Source organism: Chiloscyllium plagiosum, unplaced genomic scaffold (assembly GCF_037043375.1).
Source record: "Chiloscyllium plagiosum isolate Xiang-an unplaced genomic scaffold, Cpla_swu_hap1 HiC_scaffold_14, whole genome shotgun sequence".
NCBI classification, from domain to species: Eukaryota; Metazoa; Chordata; class Chondrichthyes; order Orectolobiformes; family Hemiscylliidae; genus Chiloscyllium; species Chiloscyllium plagiosum.
The window spans coordinates 51,309,759-51,334,327 of NW_028270152.1; the positions used below are offsets into that span (position 1 = coordinate 51,309,759).

The 24,569-nt window shown below is 40.6% G+C and overlaps 1 protein-coding gene across 2 annotated transcripts in view; it reads left to right on the forward strand.

Annotated features, from left to right (window-relative positions):
- Window positions 1-22,784: 22,784 nt before the first annotated feature.
- LOC122559083 (microphthalmia-associated transcription factor-like) overlaps window positions 22,785-24,569 on the forward strand; it is a 286,328-nt gene continuing 284,543 nt past the window's right edge. The window contains exon 1 of one of the 2 annotated variants that reach the window (XM_087994440.1): window positions 22,785-23,112. In XM_087994440.1, the coding sequence (XP_087850566.1) occupies window positions 23,009-23,112 (104 nt within the window). In that variant the 5' untranslated portion in view covers window positions 22,785-23,008. The remainder of the gene's footprint in view (window positions 23,113-24,569) is intronic. The other variant, XM_087994442.1, reaches the window with a different exon arrangement.

Consider the following 24,569-nt stretch of genomic DNA (forward strand, 5'->3'; position numbering starts at 1 on the left):
CAGAAGGAGGTGTGTGACAGTCTCGTCCTCTTCACAGCCACTTCGAGGGCAGCATGCGGTGCGGCAGAGTCCGGGCATGAATAAAGGATCTCACCACCAGCCAAGCCATGTCTTGGTGCTTGTTGGAAAGTTCTGGCAATGAGGCATTCTGCCAAATGACTTTGACAGTCTGCTCAGGGAACTTCTCGACAGGATCCGTAGCAGATTTAGCACTACACACATTGATACTGGCAATTTTTATCCTCATTTTAACAGTTTATGAGGTTACCAGTGTCCATTTGCTGCTGATCCTGCCTCTCTGGGGTAGCTGTCTGAATCCCTGTGGTGTAAGCGAACTGCTGGACACTCACAGGGCTGAGGTAGCTGTCTGGCTCCACGCTGCTGGACATTTCCCCAATCTGGTGTCTTTGAGTTGGGACCAGGGTTCGCACAGTCCCATTCTCTGTCTGACAGCGGGGCTGTCAGAGGATCGCTGCTCCCAGTTACCTGGAGCTGTGGGGCGGTGGGTACCTCCTGGTTCTCACTGGGGGTAGTCTTTACCCATCCCCTCAGAGGGTTCGTCGTTTCCTGTTTGGGGTGTGCTGCCCTCTTTTCTTCCCGCGGCACTCTGTCTCTTCCTTTGGTGATGACCCTCCTTACGGCTGTCCTCACCATCTGAAGAGCTGTCTGTATCCTCCTCGTGCAGGTGTCGGTTCCCCCTTTGCTGGGTGGTTTTGTGGGCCTGGCGAGGTTTCCTCTTCCTGTTTTTTACAGGAATGCACTCCTCTGCCTCCTTGGTTTGCTCCTCCTCCATTTCCTCCGTCTGTCCTGTAGGAGCTTGGATTGGCTGCTGCACTTCCCCGCTGGCTGCCGTCTGCTCCACTCCAACCACCATTGATCTTGATGAATGGTCCCAACCTGAAACGTCGACTTTCCTGCTCTCTGATGCTGCCTGACCCGCTGTGCCTTTCCAGCTCCACTTTTTATTGACTGTGACTTCCAGCATCTGCAGTCCTTACATCTCCAATGACTCATTTATGCCTCTCTATTTTCTGTTAGCTAGCCAATGATCTATCCCATTTCAAACCTCATTTTAAACTGACATGCAGCAAACACTGTTTCAGATTAAAGAGTTATTAGTTGTTCCTATTCATGTCTGAATAACTTCTGACAAACACACACAGACACACATACACACACACACAGACACAGACACAGACACAGACACACACAGACACAGACACAGACACACACACCCGTGTTCTCTTTTCCAATGTTAAAAACAATTGCGAGGAGTTCAGAAAGATATAATTAGAGTTTTTCGTTGACCAAAAGAGTTTCGTGATATGATGGACCGGTTAAGGAATCAATTTCAATTATTTTTCTGCTTCTCTGGTCAAGGATCCACATTGCTCACCTTCAGAGCCAAATGGAGCTGTTCACACCGTACAAACGCGACAAAGTTTGACAACTGTCCCTTTGTTACCAGTTCAGGTTCAAAGACAGAAAGTCTCTGCCCATATTGTCTTGTTGTGTTTGCTGTGAGTGTGCAATTCTACCCATGAAATTTGACAAGGGTGATGATTTACTTTTCCTGGAAGGTTCTTGAACTGTTTACAACTTGTGTATCATGTGATATGTAGCAGCCATTTTAATCAAATAGTGTGTTTACTATATTGGAGCATGTATAGCAGTTCTACAACTGACCTCTTATGGTAACTAGTTTCCATTTCTACCCTAACTGATTTATATCCTTGTAATATATCCGGAAGCCTAACTGGAAAGGAACACTAAAACAGAGCTACGACTCATAGCATACATAGGCCAGTTCCAGCCTGGGACACAGTTCTGCAGATCTATCCATGGGTCTGTGTTTTTATTAATCAGTCTGTTCAGTGATGTTATTACATCCCTCTGAAGTAGGTGGGGCTTGAACCCAGATCTTCTGGGCTCAGAGATAGGAGCACTACCACTGTGCCATAAGAACCTTTCTGGGTCTACTTTATATTTTTTTTCTTTTTGATTTTTTTTCTTATCTTTCTACACAGAAGTGTTATCACATGCACCTGAGCGATGTTCCCACTACTGAAATCACCATGACTCTTCTTGCAATTTTAAAAAAAACTACTAACCACTTCCAGCAAAAAACATCAATGTAGCCAATTAAATATTTATATGCAAAGCCTCTGAAGGGCAATACAGACTATCAAAAGTGAGGGGGAGGTAGGGAAAGAGAGAAGGGAATAAATCAAAATGGAGTTGGAGGGCGAAGTAGATTTTTTTTATTTTACCTAGTTTTCATAATCAACCTGTTCAGAGACTTTAATCCTGGGATGCTGCCTGACTGGCTGTGCTTTTCCAGCACCACATTCTTGACCCTAATCTCCAGAACTCACTTTCGCCCAGAGACTTTAATACACAACTCTTGAGCAGATGGGTCTAAACGCAGGCCTCTTACTTCAGGGGTAGGGACACTACCACTGCACCACAAGAGGGCCTCTTGGGTCTGTTTTAGTCTATTTTTCAAATCAACTTGTTCAGTGATGTCAATACGCACTCTGGAGGAAATGGGACTTGAACCTGAGCTTCCTGATGCAGGGGTAGGTACACTATCATGGACTCAGGTGATGAGTCCCAGCTGGGCAGGTTATTGCCTGTTACAAGGAGATCTGATGCTCAACAAGCTCCACTAGGAGGTTTATTAGTCATTCCCAATGGGCCTTCCAGGGGTTATCACAATCCTTATCTCTAGAACAAAGGTTATCTCCCTCTATTTTATCAATGTCCTTGCCACCTTTTCCTTGCTTCTTATTATTCCTAAATATTAAGAACCCTTGAATATTTAGGTCCCAGTCTTTGCTTGCAGTCACATCTCTGTATTGGCCAGCAGATCATACATATTTATATCCAGTTGTGCTGTCAATTCATCTATTCTCTTATGAATGCTATGTGTGTTTAAACATAGAGTCCTTAAGTTTGTATTTTTACTACTTTTGTGACCTCTAGCCTTATCAGCTGGTTCACTCAGGTTTGCGTTCTCTGTCCCTACCACGCTCTGATCATCATTTCTCTTACTGCTACACTGCACATCTCTATGTTTAGTTTTGTTATTGCTTGATTTCAGTTGAATAGTGAAGAAAAGGTACTGGTATTAAAGTTCAAGTACAGAAATGATGGATTTTAGTGAGAATCCTCTGAAATGGAGATACATTTCTGTGATCAACTATTCAAAGTGCCATAGAATTTCACTGCTTGCAAAGTTGAAGCAATGCAATCAACTATACAATTCTACAGGCAGTACAATTTTCCAAGAGTTATTTGATTTTAAACACAACACTGTGTATAGTAAACTCTTAAAAACTGGGTCAACTGTCATTCATTCATGACATTGCACCACCTTGTCTCTGTAATCATATTTCCTTCTGAATACTTCACTTGAATGTAGGACTTCTGTACAATCTTCCCTCCATTGACCCCACCTCCCCCCCATTGATGGCTGACCCTATAACTTGTATAGCTTAACATTCTGGAATTCTTATCCCTTCAGTTTTAAATCTTACTTCTGTTTTAAGATTACTTTTTATAATTCTTCTATTCAAAGAATATTTCAGTCACTCCCTCCAAATCACTTCTTTTAATATTCATTTTTTTAACCTATCTATAAGATATTCTGAAACATTTGTTTAATGTTAAAAGTATAATTGTTGTTGTTGATGAGGACCTGGAGGATCATGTTATGGCTGTAATATGGACAACAATTGAAGCTGTCTTGACAAATTTAACAGCATTGGCCTTCCCACTATGTTAAAATAGTGAAGGGAATCATCAGTACACAGTGTGGATTTATCAAAAAACAGAAACTGTTCTCATTCTGTGACTCATTGAAACTATTCTGATTTATAGTTTCTGCTCTTGCAGATATTTTTGTATATTTTTGTCCACAGATATCCTGGATTCAGCAAACTTTGCATCTGTTGAAATATCTTTGGGAACATATAGGAAAACTTGCACCAGCAAGATAGGAAGAATTAATTTAACAATTAAACTGCAGAAAACCTAAATACTTAATAAGAGATTAAAAAAAAAGCCCTAACAAAAATTTATGGGACACATTTAGAATTTTTCAAAATTAAATGGTCTATGAAATGTATAAATAAAAGTTACATTTACAAAGCTAGTCAACTGGCTCACAATTGTGGACTAGATCAGCACCTGGAGAAAGATAGCACTTTATAGATCAAACAAAGTTTGAGTGACTTTACACCAGATTCACTTTTTAAAATTCCATTCTATTTTATTGTTTTCTTTATATTGTCATAGATCAATGATGGCTGGTGAACTTTTGACAGCTGAGCTAGCTATGAAAGCCTAATCATTCAATGTGTTACCATGACAATGGAGGTTCCAGCTTTGAGGTAGAAGGGACAAGGTTCAATTCCTAGTCCAGTAGACTTAAGCAAAAGACATTAAAGTTCAGGTTTGGAATTCCAGGTTGACATCCACCAACATATTTGCATCTGATGGGGTTGTGGCTTTCCCTCCTCAGCACATGGATTAGAGGCGGCAATGAATCACACCCATTATATGGACTAATCATATCAGCTGGTGTAAATATGTTCACAGGCATTTATGAGCTAGCAGACTGTCAGCCAGTCTGTCAACCCTTAAAACAATACATTTGGGAAAGTCTGCTTTCACTGGAATTCCAAAGGCAACATTCGTTAAACTTCTAATTACAGGAAAGCAAAAGAGGCCAAGTAAGAATATTGCTTCAATCAATAGATGAAAGAATTATGCTACATCTAGCAATATTCACTTCACATGACTGAAAAAGCAGTATTATGGCCAGAAATATACAGTTTGATAGTGGTCAGAAACACAGTACCATATTCTGGTGGCAACTCCTTAACCTACACATTAGTCATAATATTACACAGTGACACAATTTTGACAATTATAAATAGTGGGAGACAGTGATAGTATAATTATATAAACCCAGCTGATGTTATTACTAGACAAGTCTGATTCCAAACAGAAACCTGACTTGATAGATCATGTTTTGTTCAGTTTCAGATTTAACAAAGTGGTCTCTTGCTGAAGCATAAACATGCAATGTGAAAGGTTTTCTTTTTACAATAAAACAACTTTTATTATCAAAATAGATCAATTATCAAAATTATCAAAAATAGAGTAAACCAAACTGTCTACTTATAACACAAGTTCAAAGGTTTTTAAACACATGGCATAGTCTCATGATTCCCAAAACATTCCTTTATAAATTGAAAAGAAAAATGACAGCTTTTACTGAAAATACAATGTACAATGCCTGAAAAACACACCTTGTGTAATATAAAATACCACTTGTATACCACTCACACCAAATAATCTATCTTTAATACCTTAGCGCTTCTTCCTGGATTATTACACACCTGAACACAATGTCAGTTTATGTAACCCTTTGAGGGTTTTACCCAAAAAAATTTGTTCTGGGACTAACACTATCTTTTCATTTCAAAGTAATCTAGTTTCACTGTATCTTCCCCTTCTTAGGAGCACTGATGTATACAGCTATCTTGATCCAAATACTTCACAGGATTGTTCAAAACTCAAACTAAAACAAAAAGAAACTCTCTGAACTATGTGTGTTTCCCTTCAGCTCAAAAAAACCTTCTTCAGTCATTCAAAACAGGAGCTTATTTATCTTGTTCAGTAGTAAAACACAATCACTCTGCACAATACTCATTAAGACCAAAGCTAGGGCTCAAAAGCTGTTTTAAAAGATATCACCATGGCTGTAAAATGATTAATTAGTAACTTCAGCCACACAGAAAACCCATATGTTACAAACTCAAGCACCAAAACTCCATTAAAACCTGTTTTAAAGAAGAGTCATTCAACCTGAAATGTTAACTCTGATTTCTCTCGACAGATGCTGCCAGATCTGCTGAGCTTTTCCATCAATTTCTATTTTTGTTTCACCAAAACTTCATACTTGCAATAAATGACTTAAAATATATCAAAATCAGTCAAGAGCTCACCAAAGTAATGATGATACAAACCATTGTCAATTGTCATAAAGCCCCTCTCATTAATTAACATCCTTTAGGAAAAAAAGCTGCCATATTTATCTGGCTTACATGTGACTCTAGACCCACATCAATGCGATTGACTTTGAAATGGCCTAACAAACTACTCAATCACTACAAAAAAATTAACTAAAGTCCAGAAGTTAAAATGGATGGACAACCTGGCACTCAGACAATAAAACAACCAACTCTGTTGATCCCGTAAACTTTGGAAAGCTCTTTCACTGATCCATCAAACAGCCTGATATAGTTGTACTCACCAAATGATACCTGCTTCACAATGTCCCAGATACTATTAATACCCTCCCTGGGTATGTCCTGTCCCACCACTGGGTGGCAGCACAGTGGTATACAATTCATCAGGAGTCCTCAGTGTTAACCATTCTTTTTGAAGTTTTCTCTCAAATTCCAATTTGATTTTCAGAGGCTACTTTTTGGCTTTCATGGGCTCCTCTTGAATCCTCTGTAACTCATTTATTAGATACGTAGTCATATAATAACATTACCTTTTGTATTTGCAATGGCATCTGTGGTATATATACTCACACAGAAGCAGAAATGGAAAAAACTTATCCTCAATAATTTTCAGGGCTCCATTAAAGATAAAGGTACCAGATAACGGCCTTCTCAAACCTTACACATCTCATTTCAAAGCCTCACTTCCTCTGGTTTCAGCAGCTGTTGTCAACACTCAGCTCCCCCAATTACAGACTGTTTCCCTCTTGATTTTATTGCTGCTAGGATTACAGCGAGTCTTTCAGCAACAAAAACAAGAGAGAAGTAGCCTGTTGTTACAGGAACGGCTCCTCACTAATTCTGTCTTTTTTTACTTATGGGGGCAACATTTCGTTGATTGGCCAGATCAATATTTTGGGGGCTTTTTGGAGCAGATTCCATCATTTGGGACTTCTGTTCTGAAGTGTCTTGACATCATGCCAAACATGGGCAAGGAAATCTTCTGTTGTTTACCATCAATTGCACCATGGATAATGATTTAGTACTCCAAATAGCACTGACAGTGACAAAGGCCAACCTCCCATCTGTAGAATCCATCTACTAGGCCACTGTCAAGGAAAGGCCGTCAGCATTCTCAAAGATTCATCCCACCCTGGCAATATATTTCTACGACCTCTACCATCGCGGAGAAGGTACAGAAGCCTGAACACATGCACCAGCCAGTTTCGAAACAGTTTCTACCCTCAGTTTCTAGAATACCGAATGGACTCACAAACTCTTAGCATTGGTCTGTACCTGTGTTTTTGTTTTGCCGCTATTTACTTATCTATGCTATTTAACTCTGTGATCTGCCTGTATTGCTAGCAAGACAAAGCTTTTCACTGTGCCTTGGTACACATGACAATAAATTCAATTCAATTCAATTCAATCCAGGGAAAACAGCCCCAGCCCAATTCAGCCTCTCCCTGTAGCTCAAACCCCCCAATTGTGGCAACATCCTTGTAAATCTTTTCTGAACTCTTTCACGTTTCACAGCATCTTTCCAATAGGAAGGAGACCAGAATTGCACACAATTCTCCAAAATTGGCCAAACCAATGTCCTTTACAGCTGCAACATGGCCTCCCAACATCTACACTCAGTGCTCTGTCCAATAAAGGAAAACATTGCAAATGCTTTCTTCACTATCTTATCTACCTGTCACTCCACTTTCAAGGAAAATGAACCTGCACTCCAAGGTCTCTTGGCACTCCCTAGGACCTTACCATTAAGTGCATAAGTCCTGCCCTGATTTGTCTTCCAAACTGTAGCACCTCACATTTATCTAAATTAAATTCCATCCGCCACTCCTCAGTCCATTGGCCCATCTGATCAAGATCCCGTTGTAATCTGAGGTAACCCTCTTTGCTGTCCACTACACCTCCAATTTTGGTGTCATCAGCAAACCTACTAACTATACTTCTTATGCTCACATCCAAATCATTTATATAAATGATAAAAAGCAGTGGATGCAATACTGAACTTTGTGGCACTCCATTGGTCACAGGCCTCCAGTCTGAAAAACAACCCTCCACCACCACTCTCTGTCTTCCACCTTCAAGCCAGTTCTGTATCCAAATGGCAAGTTCTCCCTGTATTCCGTGAGATTTAACCGTGCTAAGCAGTATACCATGAGGAACCTGGTCAAACACCTTACTGAAGTCCATATAGATCATGTCCACCGTTCTGCCCTCATCAATATTCTTTGCTATTTCTTCAAAACATTCAATCAAGTTTGTGAGACATGATTTCCCATGCACAAAGCCATGCTGACTTTCCCTAATCAGTTCTTGCCTTTCCAAATACATGTACATCCCGTACTTCAGGATTTCTTCCAACAACTTGCCCACCACTGATGTCAGGCTCACTGATCGATAAATCCCTGACTTTTCTTTACCACCTTTCTTAAATAGTGGTGCGTTAGCCAACCTCCAGTCTTCCGGCACCTCGCCTGTGACTATCGATAATACAAATATCTCAGTAAGAGGCCCAGCAATCACTTCCCTAGCTTCTCACAGATTCTAGGGTACACCTGATCAGGTCTTGGGGATTTATCCACTTTTTTGCTTTGCAAAACATCCAACACCTTCTCCTCTGTAATATGGACATATTTCACGATGTCACTATTATTTCCCCACATTCTACATCTTCCATGTTGTTCTCCAAAGTAAACATGAATGCAAAATACTCATTTAACATCTCCCTCATCTCCTGTGATTCCACACATAGGCTGCTTTGCTGATCTTTGAGGGGCCCTATTCTCTCCCTAGTTACCCTTTTGTCGTTAATATATTTATAAAATTCCCTTGGATTCTCCTTAACTCTATTTGCCAAAGCTGTCTCATGTCTCCTTTTTGCCCTCCTGATTTCCCTCTTAAGTATACTTCTGAGGATTCACTCGATCTCTGCTGTTTATACCTGACACATGCTTCCTCTTTTTCTTAACCAAACCCTCAATTTCATTAATCATCCAGCATTTCCTGTTCCTATCAGCCTTTCCTTTCACTCTAACAGGATTATACTGCATCTAGACTCTTGTTTGAAGGCTTCCCATTTTCCAATTGTCCCTTTACCTGTGAACACCTGCCCGCAATCAACATTTAAAAGATCTTGCTTTATACTGTCAAAATTGGCCTTCCTCCAGTTTAGAGCTTCAACTTTTAGATCCGGTCTATCCTTTTCCATCACTATTACAAACCTAATAGAATTATGGTCACTGGCGCCAAAGTGCTCCCCCACTGACACTTCAATCACCTGCCCTGCCTTATTTCCCAAGAGTAGGTCAAGTTTTGCACTTTCTCTCGTATGTATATCCATATACTGAATCAGAAAATTGTCTTGTACACACTTAACAAATTTGTTTCCATCTAAAACCTTAACATTATGGCATTCCCAGTCTATGTTTGGAAAGTTAAAATCTCTTACCGTAACTACCCTATTATTTTTACAGGTAACTGAGATCGCCTTATAAATTCTGTACAATCCCATTTTCACAGTGAAAAATAGACTCTCTATTATGTTTGAAAGCACTACAACCATGGTAAATGGGATAGATTCCAAACTGATCTAGCAACTCGGAAGTAGCTATCTAGGAGAAGCTATGGGCCATCAGCAGTGACAGATTGTATTTGAGCACAATTTGGACTCTCGCGACCTGGTATATTCTGCACTCTGCCTTTACCATCAAGTTGGCAAACAACCCCTGTTCAGTGAAGAAGGAAGCAGCATCAAACATAGTTAAAACTTAGGTATCAATCTGTTGAAGTTACAACACAGCACCACTTGAATGTTAAACAGCAGATGCAGAATGCAATTAACAGAGCTAAGCCATCGCATAGCCAATGGATCAGGTAAAATGTTTCAAGTGCTGCCCCACCTAATCAAAAAAGTGGTAGACAATTAAACTAACAGAGGAAGTATGTTCCATAGATATCTAATCCCAATTGCAAAAAATAAGGCTTTGAAGCATTTGCTAATATCTTCAGCCAGAAATGCTGAGTGGATGATCTATCTTGGCCTCCTACTTAGGTTTCCAACATTACAGAGGTGGGTCTATAGCCAATTCAATTCACTGCACATGATATCAAAAAACATCTGAAGACATTGGATATTGCAATGGCTACAGGCACTGACAACATTCCTGCGGTGGTACTGAAGACATGTACTTCAGCATTGCCAGCTCACCAGGTATAAAGAATATATATATAGTTAAATAAATGGTAAAAAAAGGAGTAAAATTTGGGAAATGTAAAGTTGTCCACTTTTACACAAGGATAGAAAAACAGAATATTATTTAAACGTTCACAGATCTAGAGAAACATTTATAACCAGTTAATTTTTTTTATATTTCCTCATCAATTTCTTTAGTCTTCGCTGAATTTTAAAATCCTCCCGATCCTCAGACTTACTGTTCTTTCTGGCAACATTTTAAGTCTTTTCATTTGATCCAATATTATCATTGCTTGTTCGACACAGTTTGACTATTTTTATTCTGTTGACTTTTTTTGAAGAAATGCACGTTTGTGGCAAGTATAAATGATTTAAATGCTAACCATTGCTTGTCTGCCATCATATTTTAATGCATCTTCCCAATTTACCTGAACCATCCTTTATTGTTTGCTTTGTTTAAACTTTTCATTCTAGTTTTGTCTTACCTTCATCACTTCCAAATTATATTATGTTGTGTTTCACGTTTCCCTAGGGACTCTTCAAGATAAGATTATTAATACTTAACAGAGAATTCTCTCTTACAGAAAATTGCTAACTTCAGTGCTTCCTTAACTCTTTCATAATCTTTCTGTACAATAGCAAATATCGTTTACATTGAGTCTATAACCTCAATTAGAAAACTGCTTCCTTATACAGTAATTAATGCTATTCAAGCAAATGCTTTTATAAGTCAGCAGATAGTTTTTGGATCCTAGTTGTCTTGACTTAGCCAGCCTTTTAGTCTTTAAAGTTCACAGTCTAAAATTCCCACTTGGCCTCAATTCCTGACTTTTAGGCTCTGATAATGGAATACTTTGTTATATACACTGTATTCCACTAAAGTTGATATAATTAGCTTGTGCAGCTAATTATTAAGATGACAATGCCAGTTCAGCTCTGCCTGAGTAATTAGCATCAGCGGGTTTTACTTATCACAAGTTGACATTAAGCTCAATATCCAAATTGGCATAACCTTAGCCATGTTAGCTTTGTCCCAAGCAATGATATACTACAGTTACAGCTTTGAAATAACAAACTTACAGGATATGTTGCAAGTCTAGTTAGTTTATTGTTGTTAATCTTATAAGTTTTGGAATAATTCTTCAGATTTTATCCAAATTCATTAGTGTAGTGAACATTTGTCCACGGATGTTGCAACTGTTTCGTCATCTTTCTTGCTTTTTCATTGGAAGCTTTGGGTAATTGTCCAGTGGGTGCTAGAATGTATTATTTATTTCCTATAGAACCTGTCCAATTTTCTTTCTTTTGGAATCAATGGAACTAAATTAGATTGGCACTTCAATGGGCAGGAGGTCTAGTCCCTGTGCTTATCTCTCAGGTGGCAAAGATTTACCCGAAAAAACAAACCCTTTCTCTAAAACAAGACCAAATCTAGGTGATTTACATATCTTATAGTAACTAAATCACATTAAAGAGATACCTGGGTAGAAATTCTAATACAGTAGTGACCACATTTTTGAACATTAGAACCTTATTCATAACTACACCTATAAACACATTTTGTCACATCCGCACCTACAAACGGACCCCACCACCAGGGATAGATTTCTCCCCCCACCCCTATCTGCTTTCTGCAAAGACCATTCCCTCCGTGACTACCTGGTCAGGTCCACGCCCCCCCCACCCCCAAACAACCCACCCTCCCCTCTTGGAACCTTCCCCTGCCACCGCAGGGATTGAAAAACCTGTGCCCACACTTCCTCTCTCACCTCCATCTAATGCCCAAAGGAGCTTTCCATATCCATTAAAGTTTCACCTGCACATCCACCAATATCACTTATTGTACCTGTTGCTCCCGATGTGATCTCCTTTACATTGGGGAGACTGGGCGCCTTCTCGCAGAGCACTTTAGGAACATCTCCGGGACACCTGCACCAATCAACACCATGGCCGGACATTTCAACTCCCTCTCCCACTCTGTTGAGGAGATGCAGGTCCTGGGCCTCCTCCACCGCCTCCTGGAGGAAGAAGGCCTCATCTTCCAACTCAGAACATTTCAACCCAGGGCATCAGTTTGGACTTCACCAGTTTCCTCATTTCCCCTCCGTCCACCCTACCCCAGTTCCAACCACCAGCTCAGCACCAGCCTAATGACCTGTCCTACCTGCCAATCTTCCTTCCCACCTATCTGCTCCACCCTCCTCTCCGACCTACCACCTTCATCCCCTCCCCCACTCACCTATTGCACTCTTAGCTATCTTCTACCCTCCCATTTATCTCTCCACTGTGGAGGCTCCCTGCCTCATTCCTGCTGAAGGGCTTTTGCCCGAAACGTCAATTTTCCTGCTCCTCCCATGCTGCCTGACCTTCTGTGCTTTTTTAGCACCGCTCTAATCTTGACTTGATCTCCAGCATCTGCAGTCCTCACTTTCGACTAAAGCCTATAAATGGGCAACTGCAGGGCAGTGTTTTAGTGGTTCCAGTGTTCCAGGATCATATGATAGTCAAACATCAGTTCCAAAGGTGGTCAGAGGCAGTTGAAGAGGGATCCAGGGGTAGCCAAGAGACCAAAAGAAACTAAGGAATCACAGGTAACGACAACTAGTAGAAAGGGATAAATCAACTGAGAGATTCGACGCTACCAAGAGGCAACTGCAAGAAGACGAATAGAGGAAGTGATTCCATGTGTTGAATTGGTGCTGCAAGCAGGTACCATGTAAATGGACAGTGAGAAGTCCTGGGGAGCTGAGCAGGACCTGGAGGTCAGCCAGGGAATTGGTGACAGGGTACCATCCAGAAGACGACATTGAACCATCAGGATACGAGCAAGTTCCGGCACTTATAAGTCATAACATTAAGAGAGGGAGTTAAGAACAGGAGTCTTTGAAGGTGAAGAATGAATCCCTGTGGAGGAAGATCTGAGTGTTAGCAAGAGTTCTGTGACCCACAGTGAATGCTGATGTTTGTGTGGATTGCTACCAAATCCATGGGATTTGTCTGGCTGGTGTCTGCCATTAAATGTGCAGGCAATTGTGCTGACCACTGTTTGCTGCTTTTTTTTTGTTTGACTCAAGTTGATTATAGCTGTTAGAATATAAAATAGACATTGTAAGCTATTTTGCTTGGTGTAATAAAGTTCATGTTTTGTCTTTCAAACACCATATTCTGATGGTTTTATTCTATTGGTAAGTTTTAGGATTTCCAAAATTTCATTACTTTAAACACGGTTACTTTCTCCTAACTGGACCATAATTAAACAGATGATCTTGTTTAGGATTGAAACAAAGTGTAAAAATGTATGCATGAACATTTATTAATGCTTGGTCATCTTCCTCTGTCAAGCTATTTGTGACCAAGGCTGCTTCCAGCTATTGACCTTTCTTTAATGTGAGATGTAACGACACAAGGAAAGAACCACACAGTAAAAGAGACTTATGCAATTGACAAGTCATGGTTTGAACAGCCTTGTTATAATTTCTCAGTTTAAACAAAAACAAAATCACATGTGCTGGCTACCTGGTGACTCTTGTATTTTTCAACCTTTAATTCCAAGAGAGCTGAATAATATAATACTCAAATGGTATTTTTCAGAACCAATCTCCACTACTGCTTTTATGTAATTTTGGCCTGAACAACTAGGCATATGAGTTCTGATTGTGAAGGTTCTTTGTCTCACAGTACTGTTTTGCAGTATCCATGATTCTCATTTTTCTGATTTTCTAAAGCAGAGCAAGATTTCTGAAAGTTAAGTTTAATAGGCAACTTGCTTCTACTTATCACTGTGGAAGATTTCAGAGTAAGAGCTGATAGATGGAACCATAAAGCATTGCAATGCTCAATTACATGGAATTAATTCCTTAAGTATGCAAGTCTGCATCATAGTTATAAATTAGAAATAATTATTACTTATATTTATATTTAGAACTTGAAATTTAATAATGTCAGTAATGTACAATGTGGATAGCTCCAACAGTAACAGCATTAATTAAAGAACATTGGTCTTTTTCATGAAGTGCCATTAAAATGAAATAATATCCTGGTGTTTCTATTTGGCTGCATGGTTTTCTTGCCATAATTCTTCCAAATGCACAGTCTCAAGTGGAAAATATTATGGAATAGTGAACACCAATAATGTACAGCACAACTTCAGTTCCACAGTCTTCTGTTTAAAGATATATTGTGCGAGAAGCAGGTACTAACCAAATAAATGGCCCAAGTCCAGTATGAATTAATCACCTTCAGGACTTTCTGTTAATTGTTGTGGTTTCCAATTATTGGGGATCATCCAAAAGCTAAGTTGGATAATTTGAACACAAGGATACCAATTGGGGCCCAGGTCTTCCACAAAGTGGTAATCACTGGTGGATTGCTGCTGTGCTATCACCCTTGCCACCTGGTGCTATTCCATATTTCTAGTCACATCTTCTAAGCCCAGTTTGCAGAAATGCAGTGTGTACCTTCAAACCTGATGAAGGGCTTATGCCTGAAATGTAGATTCTCTTGCTCCTCTGATGCTGTCTGACCTGCTGTAATTTTCCAGCGCCACACTCTCAGCTTCATTGTAGCCACAAAAACCAAAGTTGCTGGAAAAGCTCAGCAGGTCTGGCAGCGCCTGGAAAGAGAAATCAGAGTTAACATTTCGGGTCCTGTGACCCTTCCTCGAAACTGAGGAAGGGTCACTAGACTTGAAGCATTAACATTGACTTCTCTTCACAGGTGCTGCCAGAGCTGCTGAGCTTTTCCAGCAACTTCTGTTTTTGTTTCTGATTTACAGCATCTGCAGCTCTTTCGGTTTTAATTTAGCTTCATTGTAGTGCTAGAGCATTAAGGGAAGTCAAGGCACAACCTTTTTTTATGGCATTCACTACCATAAGGCAACTTTAGATGTCTAGTGTGAATGTTATTGTGTGGATGACTGGGTGAATAGACGAATCACTGAATGTACTGGATGAGCAAGTGGCTGAGCTATGTTGTGAGGTTATGTGAAGTGAGTGGGTAGGATAGCGTGGAGTGCCAGGTAGGTGGAGTCACAGCGTAGTTGGTAAATTGTCAGGTCAAGGGTCAATTTGAATGGTCAAGGTCAGAATCGGGGACGGGGTTGGGGGGTGGGGGAGAAGAGTTGGAGCCTGCAGAAGTATCAGTATGAGTGATTAGGGATTCAGTTATGTCATTATCCAAAAGTAAAACTGGGGCTTTCTGTTTTACATTTCCTGGGTAACTATGCGAAAAATATGTGGAATTGTCCAAGTATCCAATCTCACTCAGAGTTGGAGATTTTTTTGGACAGCCTTGGAAGTAGATGAATTGCTCATCAGGAGTTCACATTTCTCAGCCCATATCCAAAGATGTTAGTATGTTGGCAAGATCTCGAAGTGCATCTTGTGTCATACATGACAAACCAGAGACTAAAGCTCTGGGCCAAGATACTCTAGAAAGCATAAGTTTTTAAAAAACAATTTCTAATAAACTGATTATTGTACTCCAATACAATTAGGGAACAGTTTTGTATACTTTTGAAAAGTCATTTTCACTCATTTAAAATTTAGTTACATATAGACGATGGAATAATATTGTGGCTGAGAAGTTATTTGTGTGACAGATTTATTTTTCAGCGGTATTTATCAAACTGCATGATATCTTTCTTATATATATCCAGGGGTATTTGCTTGAAAATGCTGGTGCATTGAAGATTTTGTGCAATTTGTGTGAAAACTTGAGTTAAAAAACTACTTTTCAAATAGGTATTGGTTTGGGTGCCATTTGCACCCTTTTACTATTTATACCAAGTTTGCTGATTGTGTTCAATCAGAAATTCTATCCAAAGGTGAACTAATAAATGTGGGATTAGATATAAATGCAAATTATAATAATCAATTTGTGGATGAACGGACACCATCAGCTAAGATTTATAATTTTGCACATTTTTTAAATGTGTTTTAATTTTCCCACATGTGTGAAAAACCTTGAAGTAAGTGAAGCAGGAAACCATCCATCTTCTTACTGTGTGCACAACCAGCTTTATTTTTGAAAAGCTACATTTGCTGACTCTTGCGTTTTTGGCTTTACACTATAGTGCTGATAATGCTCCTTTTGTTACTCTGTATCTGCGGCCATTTGTGAACTAAAACAAGGAAGATGCCATTTTCTGTCTCAAACCTTTTATGCCTCAAAGTGATGTCACATTGTTTGCATCTACAATTTGGATTTCCCACTTGCGCCATTCTTTAAAAGGTGTATATTATGTCTACCTGAGAGGGCAGGTAGAGCTTTAGTTTAATATCTCATGCAAAAGACCACAGCTTCAGTAGTGGAGCACTCCTTTAGGACTGCATTGAGGGAAATAAAACCGTTTGAAAAACCTATGGTGAACAATGATGGATTAAAAAAAACTGTGATCTTATTCTTGGTCCTTGGCCTAATTTTGTTTTGCAATTGAATTGAACGCTATATGATTCAATGTTGTGATTTGAAATGGAATCAAAATTAATGCCAAAAATCTTTACTTCCATGAATAATGCTTTGGACCACAAAATATTGATAGTGATTGCTGTCTTACCACCCTCACTCAGAGTGATTTAGCTCTGTACATGATTTGATCCATTCAAAGGGTAGCAGTTTGTTCAAACTGTTTTGAGGGAGGTTTGCATTTTGCGACATTGACTGCTTAGATATGTAACTAAAGTTTACAATTTGTTAGGATTCTTACCATCTATCTGCGAGTCATTTCTAATCTTATACTTCTTTGTTTTTTACAGTTGTCTAATTTGATGCTGTTAACAAGGCGACAAGGCAATTCTGTAAACATTGAGACTGAACTTATCTGGAGTTATCCAGCATACTGTTGACTAGGTGGTGTTGAGGTGCCAATATTTATTCATCAGATGCCTATTCATATGTCACATTTGTAACACTATGCTCTCCATCTCATGTTCTGTAAGTTTCATTTGATTTCAATTGTTTTATCTGGATCAATAATTTTAAACTGAGACACAGCAGTCTATTAGTATAGCTACCCACAACAATATTTCCCCTCTACTTAGACATTTCTAACAATAGAGTTAATTAATCTGTTAGAAGGGACTAAATCAAAACCAGTTAGCTGCCCTGATTGACTTTCTGTAAAACTGTACATCTAGATCATTTGCAGTTAAATAACAAGTACTAACACTGCACGATGACAGCATCTGATTTGGTGATTGATGTGCCATGAAGATTATGAAACATTTAGAAAAATGTTTTCTTGGTCAATATTTTTGTTGCTTTGGTTTCATGCATCTGCTTTAATAGAAAAACGCACAGCTACAGAGGTCACCATTTCTGAGCTTTTTGAAGCATCAACAGGTAAAGTTTAAAGAGTAACGGTGCACAGTTGTTTTTTTGGACTGGAGACCTGTGTTCAGCAATCGGGGCTGGGTCCTCTTTTGTTTGCTATTTGTATAAATGATTAGATGAGAATATAGAAAGCATGGTTAGTAAGTTTGTGGATGACACCAAGATTGGTGGTATTGTAGACAGTGATGGAGATTGTCGAGGGCTACAATCAGATCTTGATCAGTTGGGTCAATGGGCTGAAGAGTGGCAGATGGAGTTTAATTTGGAAAAACAAAGACAAGACTTATATAATTAAAAGTAGGGTCTTGGGCAGTGTTGTAGAACAGAGAGATCTATGGATTCAGATACATTATTCTTTGAAATTTGCATTACATGTAGGTGAGATGGTTAAGAAGGCATTTAGCATGCTTGCCTTTATTGCTCAGACCTTTGCGTATAGGAGTTGGGACATTGTGTTGAGGATGTACAGGAGATTGGTGAGGCTTCTTCTGGAGTACTGTGTGCAGTTCTGGTCGCCCTGTTATAGGAAAGATATTATTAAGATGGAGAGGTTTCAGAAGAGATTTACCTGGAGGTTGCTAGGAATAGCGGGTTTCAGTTATAAAGAGAGGCTGGATACACTGCAACTTTTTTTCACTGGAGTGTAGGAGGTTGAGAGGTGACTTCTTACAGGTTTATAGAACAATGAGAGGTATAGATAAAGTTAGTGGCAGGTATCTTTTCCTTAGGGTGGGAGATTTCAAGACGAGGGGGCATATTTTTAAGGTGAGAAGAGGAAGATTAAAAAAAGACATGAGAGGTAATTTTTTTTAACATAGATAGTGGTTTGTGTGTGGATGAACTTGCAGAGGGAGTGGTAGATGTTGGTACAGTTTCAAGGTTTAAAAGACATTTAGATAAGTACATAAATAAGAAATGTTTGAATGAATATGGGCCAAGCGCAGGCTAGTGGGACTAGTTTAGTTTGGGATTATGGTCAACATGGATTGGTTGGACTAAAGGATCTGTTTCCCTGCTGTATGACTCTATGCTTACAACACATTTGCATACATAGGATATACAACACAGAAACATGCCATTCAGTCCAACTCGACCACGCTAGTGATTATACGCCACTTGAAACATCTTTTCTTATGCAAGTCCACCAATATAACCATCTCCCTCATACACTTGTCTCATTTCCCCACAAATCATTTACACTATTCACTGCAACCATTCTTTATTGTAGCGAACCATGCTTTGGGTAAAGAAATATTGTTTGAATTACCTTCTGGATATCTTGGTGACTATCATATATTGATCGACTCTAGTCAGGGCCCGGAATATAAATCACAGAGTTGAAAGTGTGTGGTGCTGAAAAAGCACAGCAGGTCATGCAGCATGCGAAGAGTAGCAGAATCAAAGTTTCGGGCAAACTCTCGACTCTGATCTCCAGCATCTACAGTTCTCACTTTCTCCCCTAGAATCACTGACCCCAGTACTACTACAGTCCTGGACCCTAGCCCTGACCCTCATCTGTCTGACCTCTGACTCCAGCACTGTGGGCCTGTCCCTCAACATGAGTACATTGACTCTGAAATAGCCGAGCAAGCTGTTAAATTGTGCTAAACCACAATGGAATAGTCAAAAGGAATAAAACTTGACAGATTACTTGGCACTGACTGAGGCACCAGAATAGAAAATAGCAAATCCTGCAAAGTCCTCCATTTCAAAATTTAAAACAAAATGTGGAGAGCTATCCCACAGACTCATTGAGCAGTAGCCTGATATATTCTTACTCACCAAATTATACCAGATAGCCAATATCCCCAAAAGCCTTAATGCTATCTCTAAGTTTTTCCAGTCCCATTTGGGGGACAAATCTATCGGACATGGTAGAACTGTGCTATACAGGGAATAGGGAAGAATTTGTCTTGGGAGTCCACAACATTGACTGTGGACCCCATGATGTCTCATGACATCAGGTCAAACATGGACAAAAAAACTTCCTGCTGAATACATTATGTTGCCCCAAATCAGCTGATGAACCAGTACACCTCCACATTGAACAGCGCTTGGAAGAAGCACTAATGGTGGAAGGATTTTGGGCTACACTGCTGTATAGCCACTGAGAGGTTCTTTGCATGCTGATAAATATGCAGATGTATTGGATGCCACTTCAAGAAGGTGCTGACATACATGGACCTTGGAGGTCAAAATAGAGGAAATTTGATGGCAAGGGCACAGAATTTATTCTGGGTGGGAGAATTCAATGTCCGTCATCAAGACTGGCTCAATAACACCACCACTGATTGAGCTGGCCGAATCAAATGACATAGCTGTTAGATTCAATCAGTGGCATGTGGGAACAAGTTAAAGGGAAAACAAGTACTTGACCACATCCTCACCATTCTACCAATACAGGTGCATGTTTCCATGGAGCAGTATATGGTTGGAGTGACCACCATATAGTCAATATTGTGTACTTGGCACTTCTGGAGATGAAGTACCTTCTTCACCTTAAAATTACACTTCATCATGTTATATATTATGACTATGCTAAATGGAGTGGATTCAGAACAGATCAGGCAAATCAAATTTGGGCATTTATGAGGTTCGTGCACAAACAGCAGCTGCAGTCATATTCAACCACAATCTATATTTCCTACAATGGCTTTGCTTAGAGTCATAGAGATGAATAGCATGGAAACACTTCCTCTGGCAGCTCATTCCACACACGCACCACCCTCTGCATGAAAAAGTTGCCCCGTAGGTCTCTTTTATATCTTTCCCCTCTCACCCTAAATCTATGCCCTCTCATTCTGAATTTCCCCACCCCAGGGAAAAGACCTTGTCTCTTTACCCTATCTATGCCCCTCATGATTGTATAAACCTCTATAAGGTCACCCCTCAGCCTCCGACACTCCAGGGAAAACAGCCCCTGCCTATGTAACCTCTCCCTATAGCTCAAATCGCCAACCCTAGCAACATCCTTGTAAATCCTTTCAAGTTTCACAACATCATTCTGATAGGAAGGAGACCAGAACTGCATGCAATAGTCCAAAAGTGGCCTAATCAACATCCTGTACAGCCACAGCATGACCTCCCAACTCCTGTACTCAATACTCTGACCAATAAAGGAAAGCATATCAAACGCTTTCTTCACTATCCTATCTACCTGTGACCCCACTTTCAAGGAGCTATGAACTTGCACTCCAAAGTCTCTTGTTCAGTAACACTCCCGAGGACCTTACCATTAAGTGTATAAGTCTTGATAAGAATTGCTTCCCAAAATGCAGCACCTCACATTTATCTAAATTAAACTCCATCTGCCACTCCTCAGCCCATTGGCCCATCTGGTCAAGATCCCATTGTAATCTGAGATAACCTTCTTCGCTGTCCACTACACCTCCAATTTTGGTGTCATCTGAAAATTTACTAATTATACCTCCAATGTTCATATCCAAATCATTTATGTAAATGGCGAAAAGAAGTGGACCCAGCACCGATCATTATGGCACTCCCCTGGTCACAGGCCTCTCGTCTTAAAAACATTCCTCCACCACCACCCTATGTCTTCCATCTTTGAGCCAGTTCTGTATCCAAATGACTAGTTTTCCCTATATTCCATGGGATTTAACCTTGCTAACCAGTTGGGAGATCACCCTGGTTCAATGAAGAACATAGGAGGGTGTGCTAGGAGCAGAAGCAGGTATTTTCAAAAATGAGCTGTACAACACAGGACTACCTGCTTGATAGACAGTGGAAGCAAATGCAACCTGAGTGATCGCACAACCAAGGGATCAGATCAAAGTTCTGCAGTGCTGTCACATTGATTCCTGAATGGCAATAATCAATTAAAGAAGCAACAGGTGAAGGGTCTTCTTAAATGCCCTCATCGTCAATGATGGGGCCCAGCATGATATTCTAAAGGAAGGGAGGGATCATTTGAAACCATCTTCATCCAGAAGTGTCAATACCATAATTCATCCAGGCCTCAGATTGAGGTTCACGGTATCACAGATGCCTGACATCAGTCAATTCAATTTACTCCCAGATGTCAAGAAATGACTGAAGGCACTAGACACTCCAAAGGCTCTGACAACATTCCTCCTCTAACTATGGTATTGAAGACTTATGCACCATAACAGGCTGTTCCCCTTGCCATGCCATTCCAAGCTGTAATATTACCATCCACACAGTAGTGTGGAAAATTGCCCAGGTATGTCCTGTACAGGCCCAGTGATACTTACATCCCGCAAATGAACAAAAACTAATCTTATTTCCTTCATGTGTTGTGAAAGGTCAACAATTCGAAACGTCAAGTCTTTCATTGGTGATACCTGATCTGCATTTTTCGTTTTTAATTTCAGATTTTCACTTTCAGCAGTAATTTGTTCTTGAGCAGGTATTATTAAAATTACATTATTTCATATCATGAATGGTTATGCGTCTCTGTATAATTGAGCCCGACGTTTGTCCAAATCATAACGTTTGTCATGCCCGCGAACAGTTATGTGAAAATAAAATTCAATTTTGTTTGGCGTCAGATGACCTCCCTCATCACTAAAGCAATGTTGAAATCCACCTCTCAAGCATATCCTTTATAGATTGTAATTGCACTACCTATTTGTAAATTACTAGGTGAAACGAAAGAACAAAAATACGGTCTTCTTCGCTTAACCCCATTTGCAAGATCATCCTGAGTTCACAATACGTTTGCTGACGCATCAAAGCGCATTAAGAGACAAAAAAATAAATGCACATGCTAAAGCTTAGGGACATCAGAAATCGACATGAAATTTAAAAAAAAAATGACAGGCAAGCCGGGCAGATTGCGATCCTGCAAAGCGAGAAATTGGTCAAAGCAGGCAATTCCAATGCGTTGAAATAAGCATATCCAACACTTCAGTCGATGTATTCCCCAGCATTTTCCAGTGTTTACCCTTTGGCCGGATTGATGCAAACAAATGAAAGTAGAATTTACTGTGGTGGTTTGCTGCAGCAGCCAATAAAACCTGCTGACATTACACTGTACGGGAGCAGCAAGCCGGCCGGTCAGCCAAGGGCACATGCTCTCCCCAGCGGCAGGCAGTGCGCCGCGGGTCGCCTCTGGGAGTTGTAGTCCAGGCGCTCCGGGGGCCGGGGGCTGAGCTAAGGGAATCGCCGGGCCAAGCGGAACTACAACTCCCGGCGGCCCTTTCGCAGGGGAGCCGGGCTGGAGGAGGTGGCGAAGCTTGCGCTGTGCAGCGGAGACAGCGTCTGTCACTCAGAGAAACTTTGTGTGTCTTGTTGACATTTATTGTCACCACCGCCGCCGCCGCTCGGATTCTTTTGCTCATTTCGGCACCACTCCTTCTGTGAAGAATCCCGATTTAATTTTGTACAGTTCACCCCCCTCCCCTACCCCTCCCCTCCCACCCAACACATACACACACACACTCTCTCCCTTGCGCTGCGTCTCGCCCCAATGCAGTCTGAGTCGGGAATCGTTCCGGATTTTGAAGTCGGGGAGGAATTTCATGAAGAAGCGAAAACGTTTTACGAGCTGAAGAGTCAGCCTCTGAGCCGCAGGTCAGTGGGGACAGGGGGGTGAGCTGGGCTGGGCTGATCACTGTCCATGAGCTGCTCCATCTCCAGCAGCAACAAGCCTCCCCAGGCCAGGACAATGTGCTGGTACCCCAGGGGAATGAGCCAGGGCTGGGTGGGCAGATGCTCATTCACTGACACTCCGCACATTCCTCGGACTGTTCCCAAATGTCAACACATCCCACCCCTCGAACTGTGCCGGCGGTAGTTACGCTTATTTATGTAAGCAGCGTGTTAGCTCTGAGAAGCCTTTTAAAACAAACAATTTTTTTAAAAAAAGAGACTCTCTTAGCGGGGTGTGTACCGAATGGGCAAGAATTCTCTGCCCTTCCAAGTACTGAACGTGGAGGTTGTGTCAAGAATACAGTCCAGTGCAAAAGCTTGGCGTCGCTTTCTGAAACAGAACCTCGGTGCAGCGTTTAAAGCGCAATAATTTCCAAGGTCTCCCTTTTAATCCTTAAAAAATAAACAAGGGGAGAAAATCCCCGCTGATCGGCTTGTGGGAGCATTTCGTTGTTGTTGTTGTGCACATTAATTAAATGGGGAAGTCAGATCTGAGAGGTTGAATAATTGGTTGGCATTTAATAACTGTCAGATTTTAACTAATGGAATTCGGACACGTTGCATATGTGCAACGCTGTTGTATACCTCACCTGGTCTCGTATGCAGGTTTAGACGTGATAGTAAAAACATTGGCTAAACGGATTTTAAGAAATACCTTCTTGTAAACACATTGCACAGTTTATTTTTAGTATTCATGTTATACGCTACCGAAATATTTACCAGGGTGAACCAACAATTGAACCATATGGCAAGCACAGATGCTGTGACTCACCCTCTAGGGGTTAATGTATGTATAGCCAGGATGTTTCCAAGAGCTACTTTATTCGTTCAGGTGACACAACACAACAAAAAGAGGAGTCCTACTGGAGTCTTGAGAATGAGTGTTCATCTTGTTTCAACATAAGCGCCAATTTCAGGATTGGCATTTTAAAAAAAATTGTTGTCATTGGTTCTTTGTTGCTCAATCTCATCATTGGTCATATCTTTGGATGGTTGCGAGGGAACATTCAAAACTGTATCATATGTTATTCAAGGCTAAGCAATTCTACAATCAGTGGGTCAGATCATATTTGTCTAGCCCTGTCATGTCATCGCTGAATGGTGGTGAACAATTAGACACCAACATGAGCTGGAGACTTCACAAACATGTCCATCTTCAATGAAGGGGACTCCCAGTGCTCCAGTGCAAAAGTCAAGGCTGACACATTTGCAGCCATCCTCACCTAGAAGTATGGAATAGATGATCCACCTTGTCTGGCACCTGAGCTCGCCAACATCACAGATGCTAATTTTCAATCATTTTCATTCAGTCCTGTCTAACCCACCACCTCATTTGTGCTTTTCTGTTTAAGTGAAGTGCCAAGCCCTACAATGAGGTG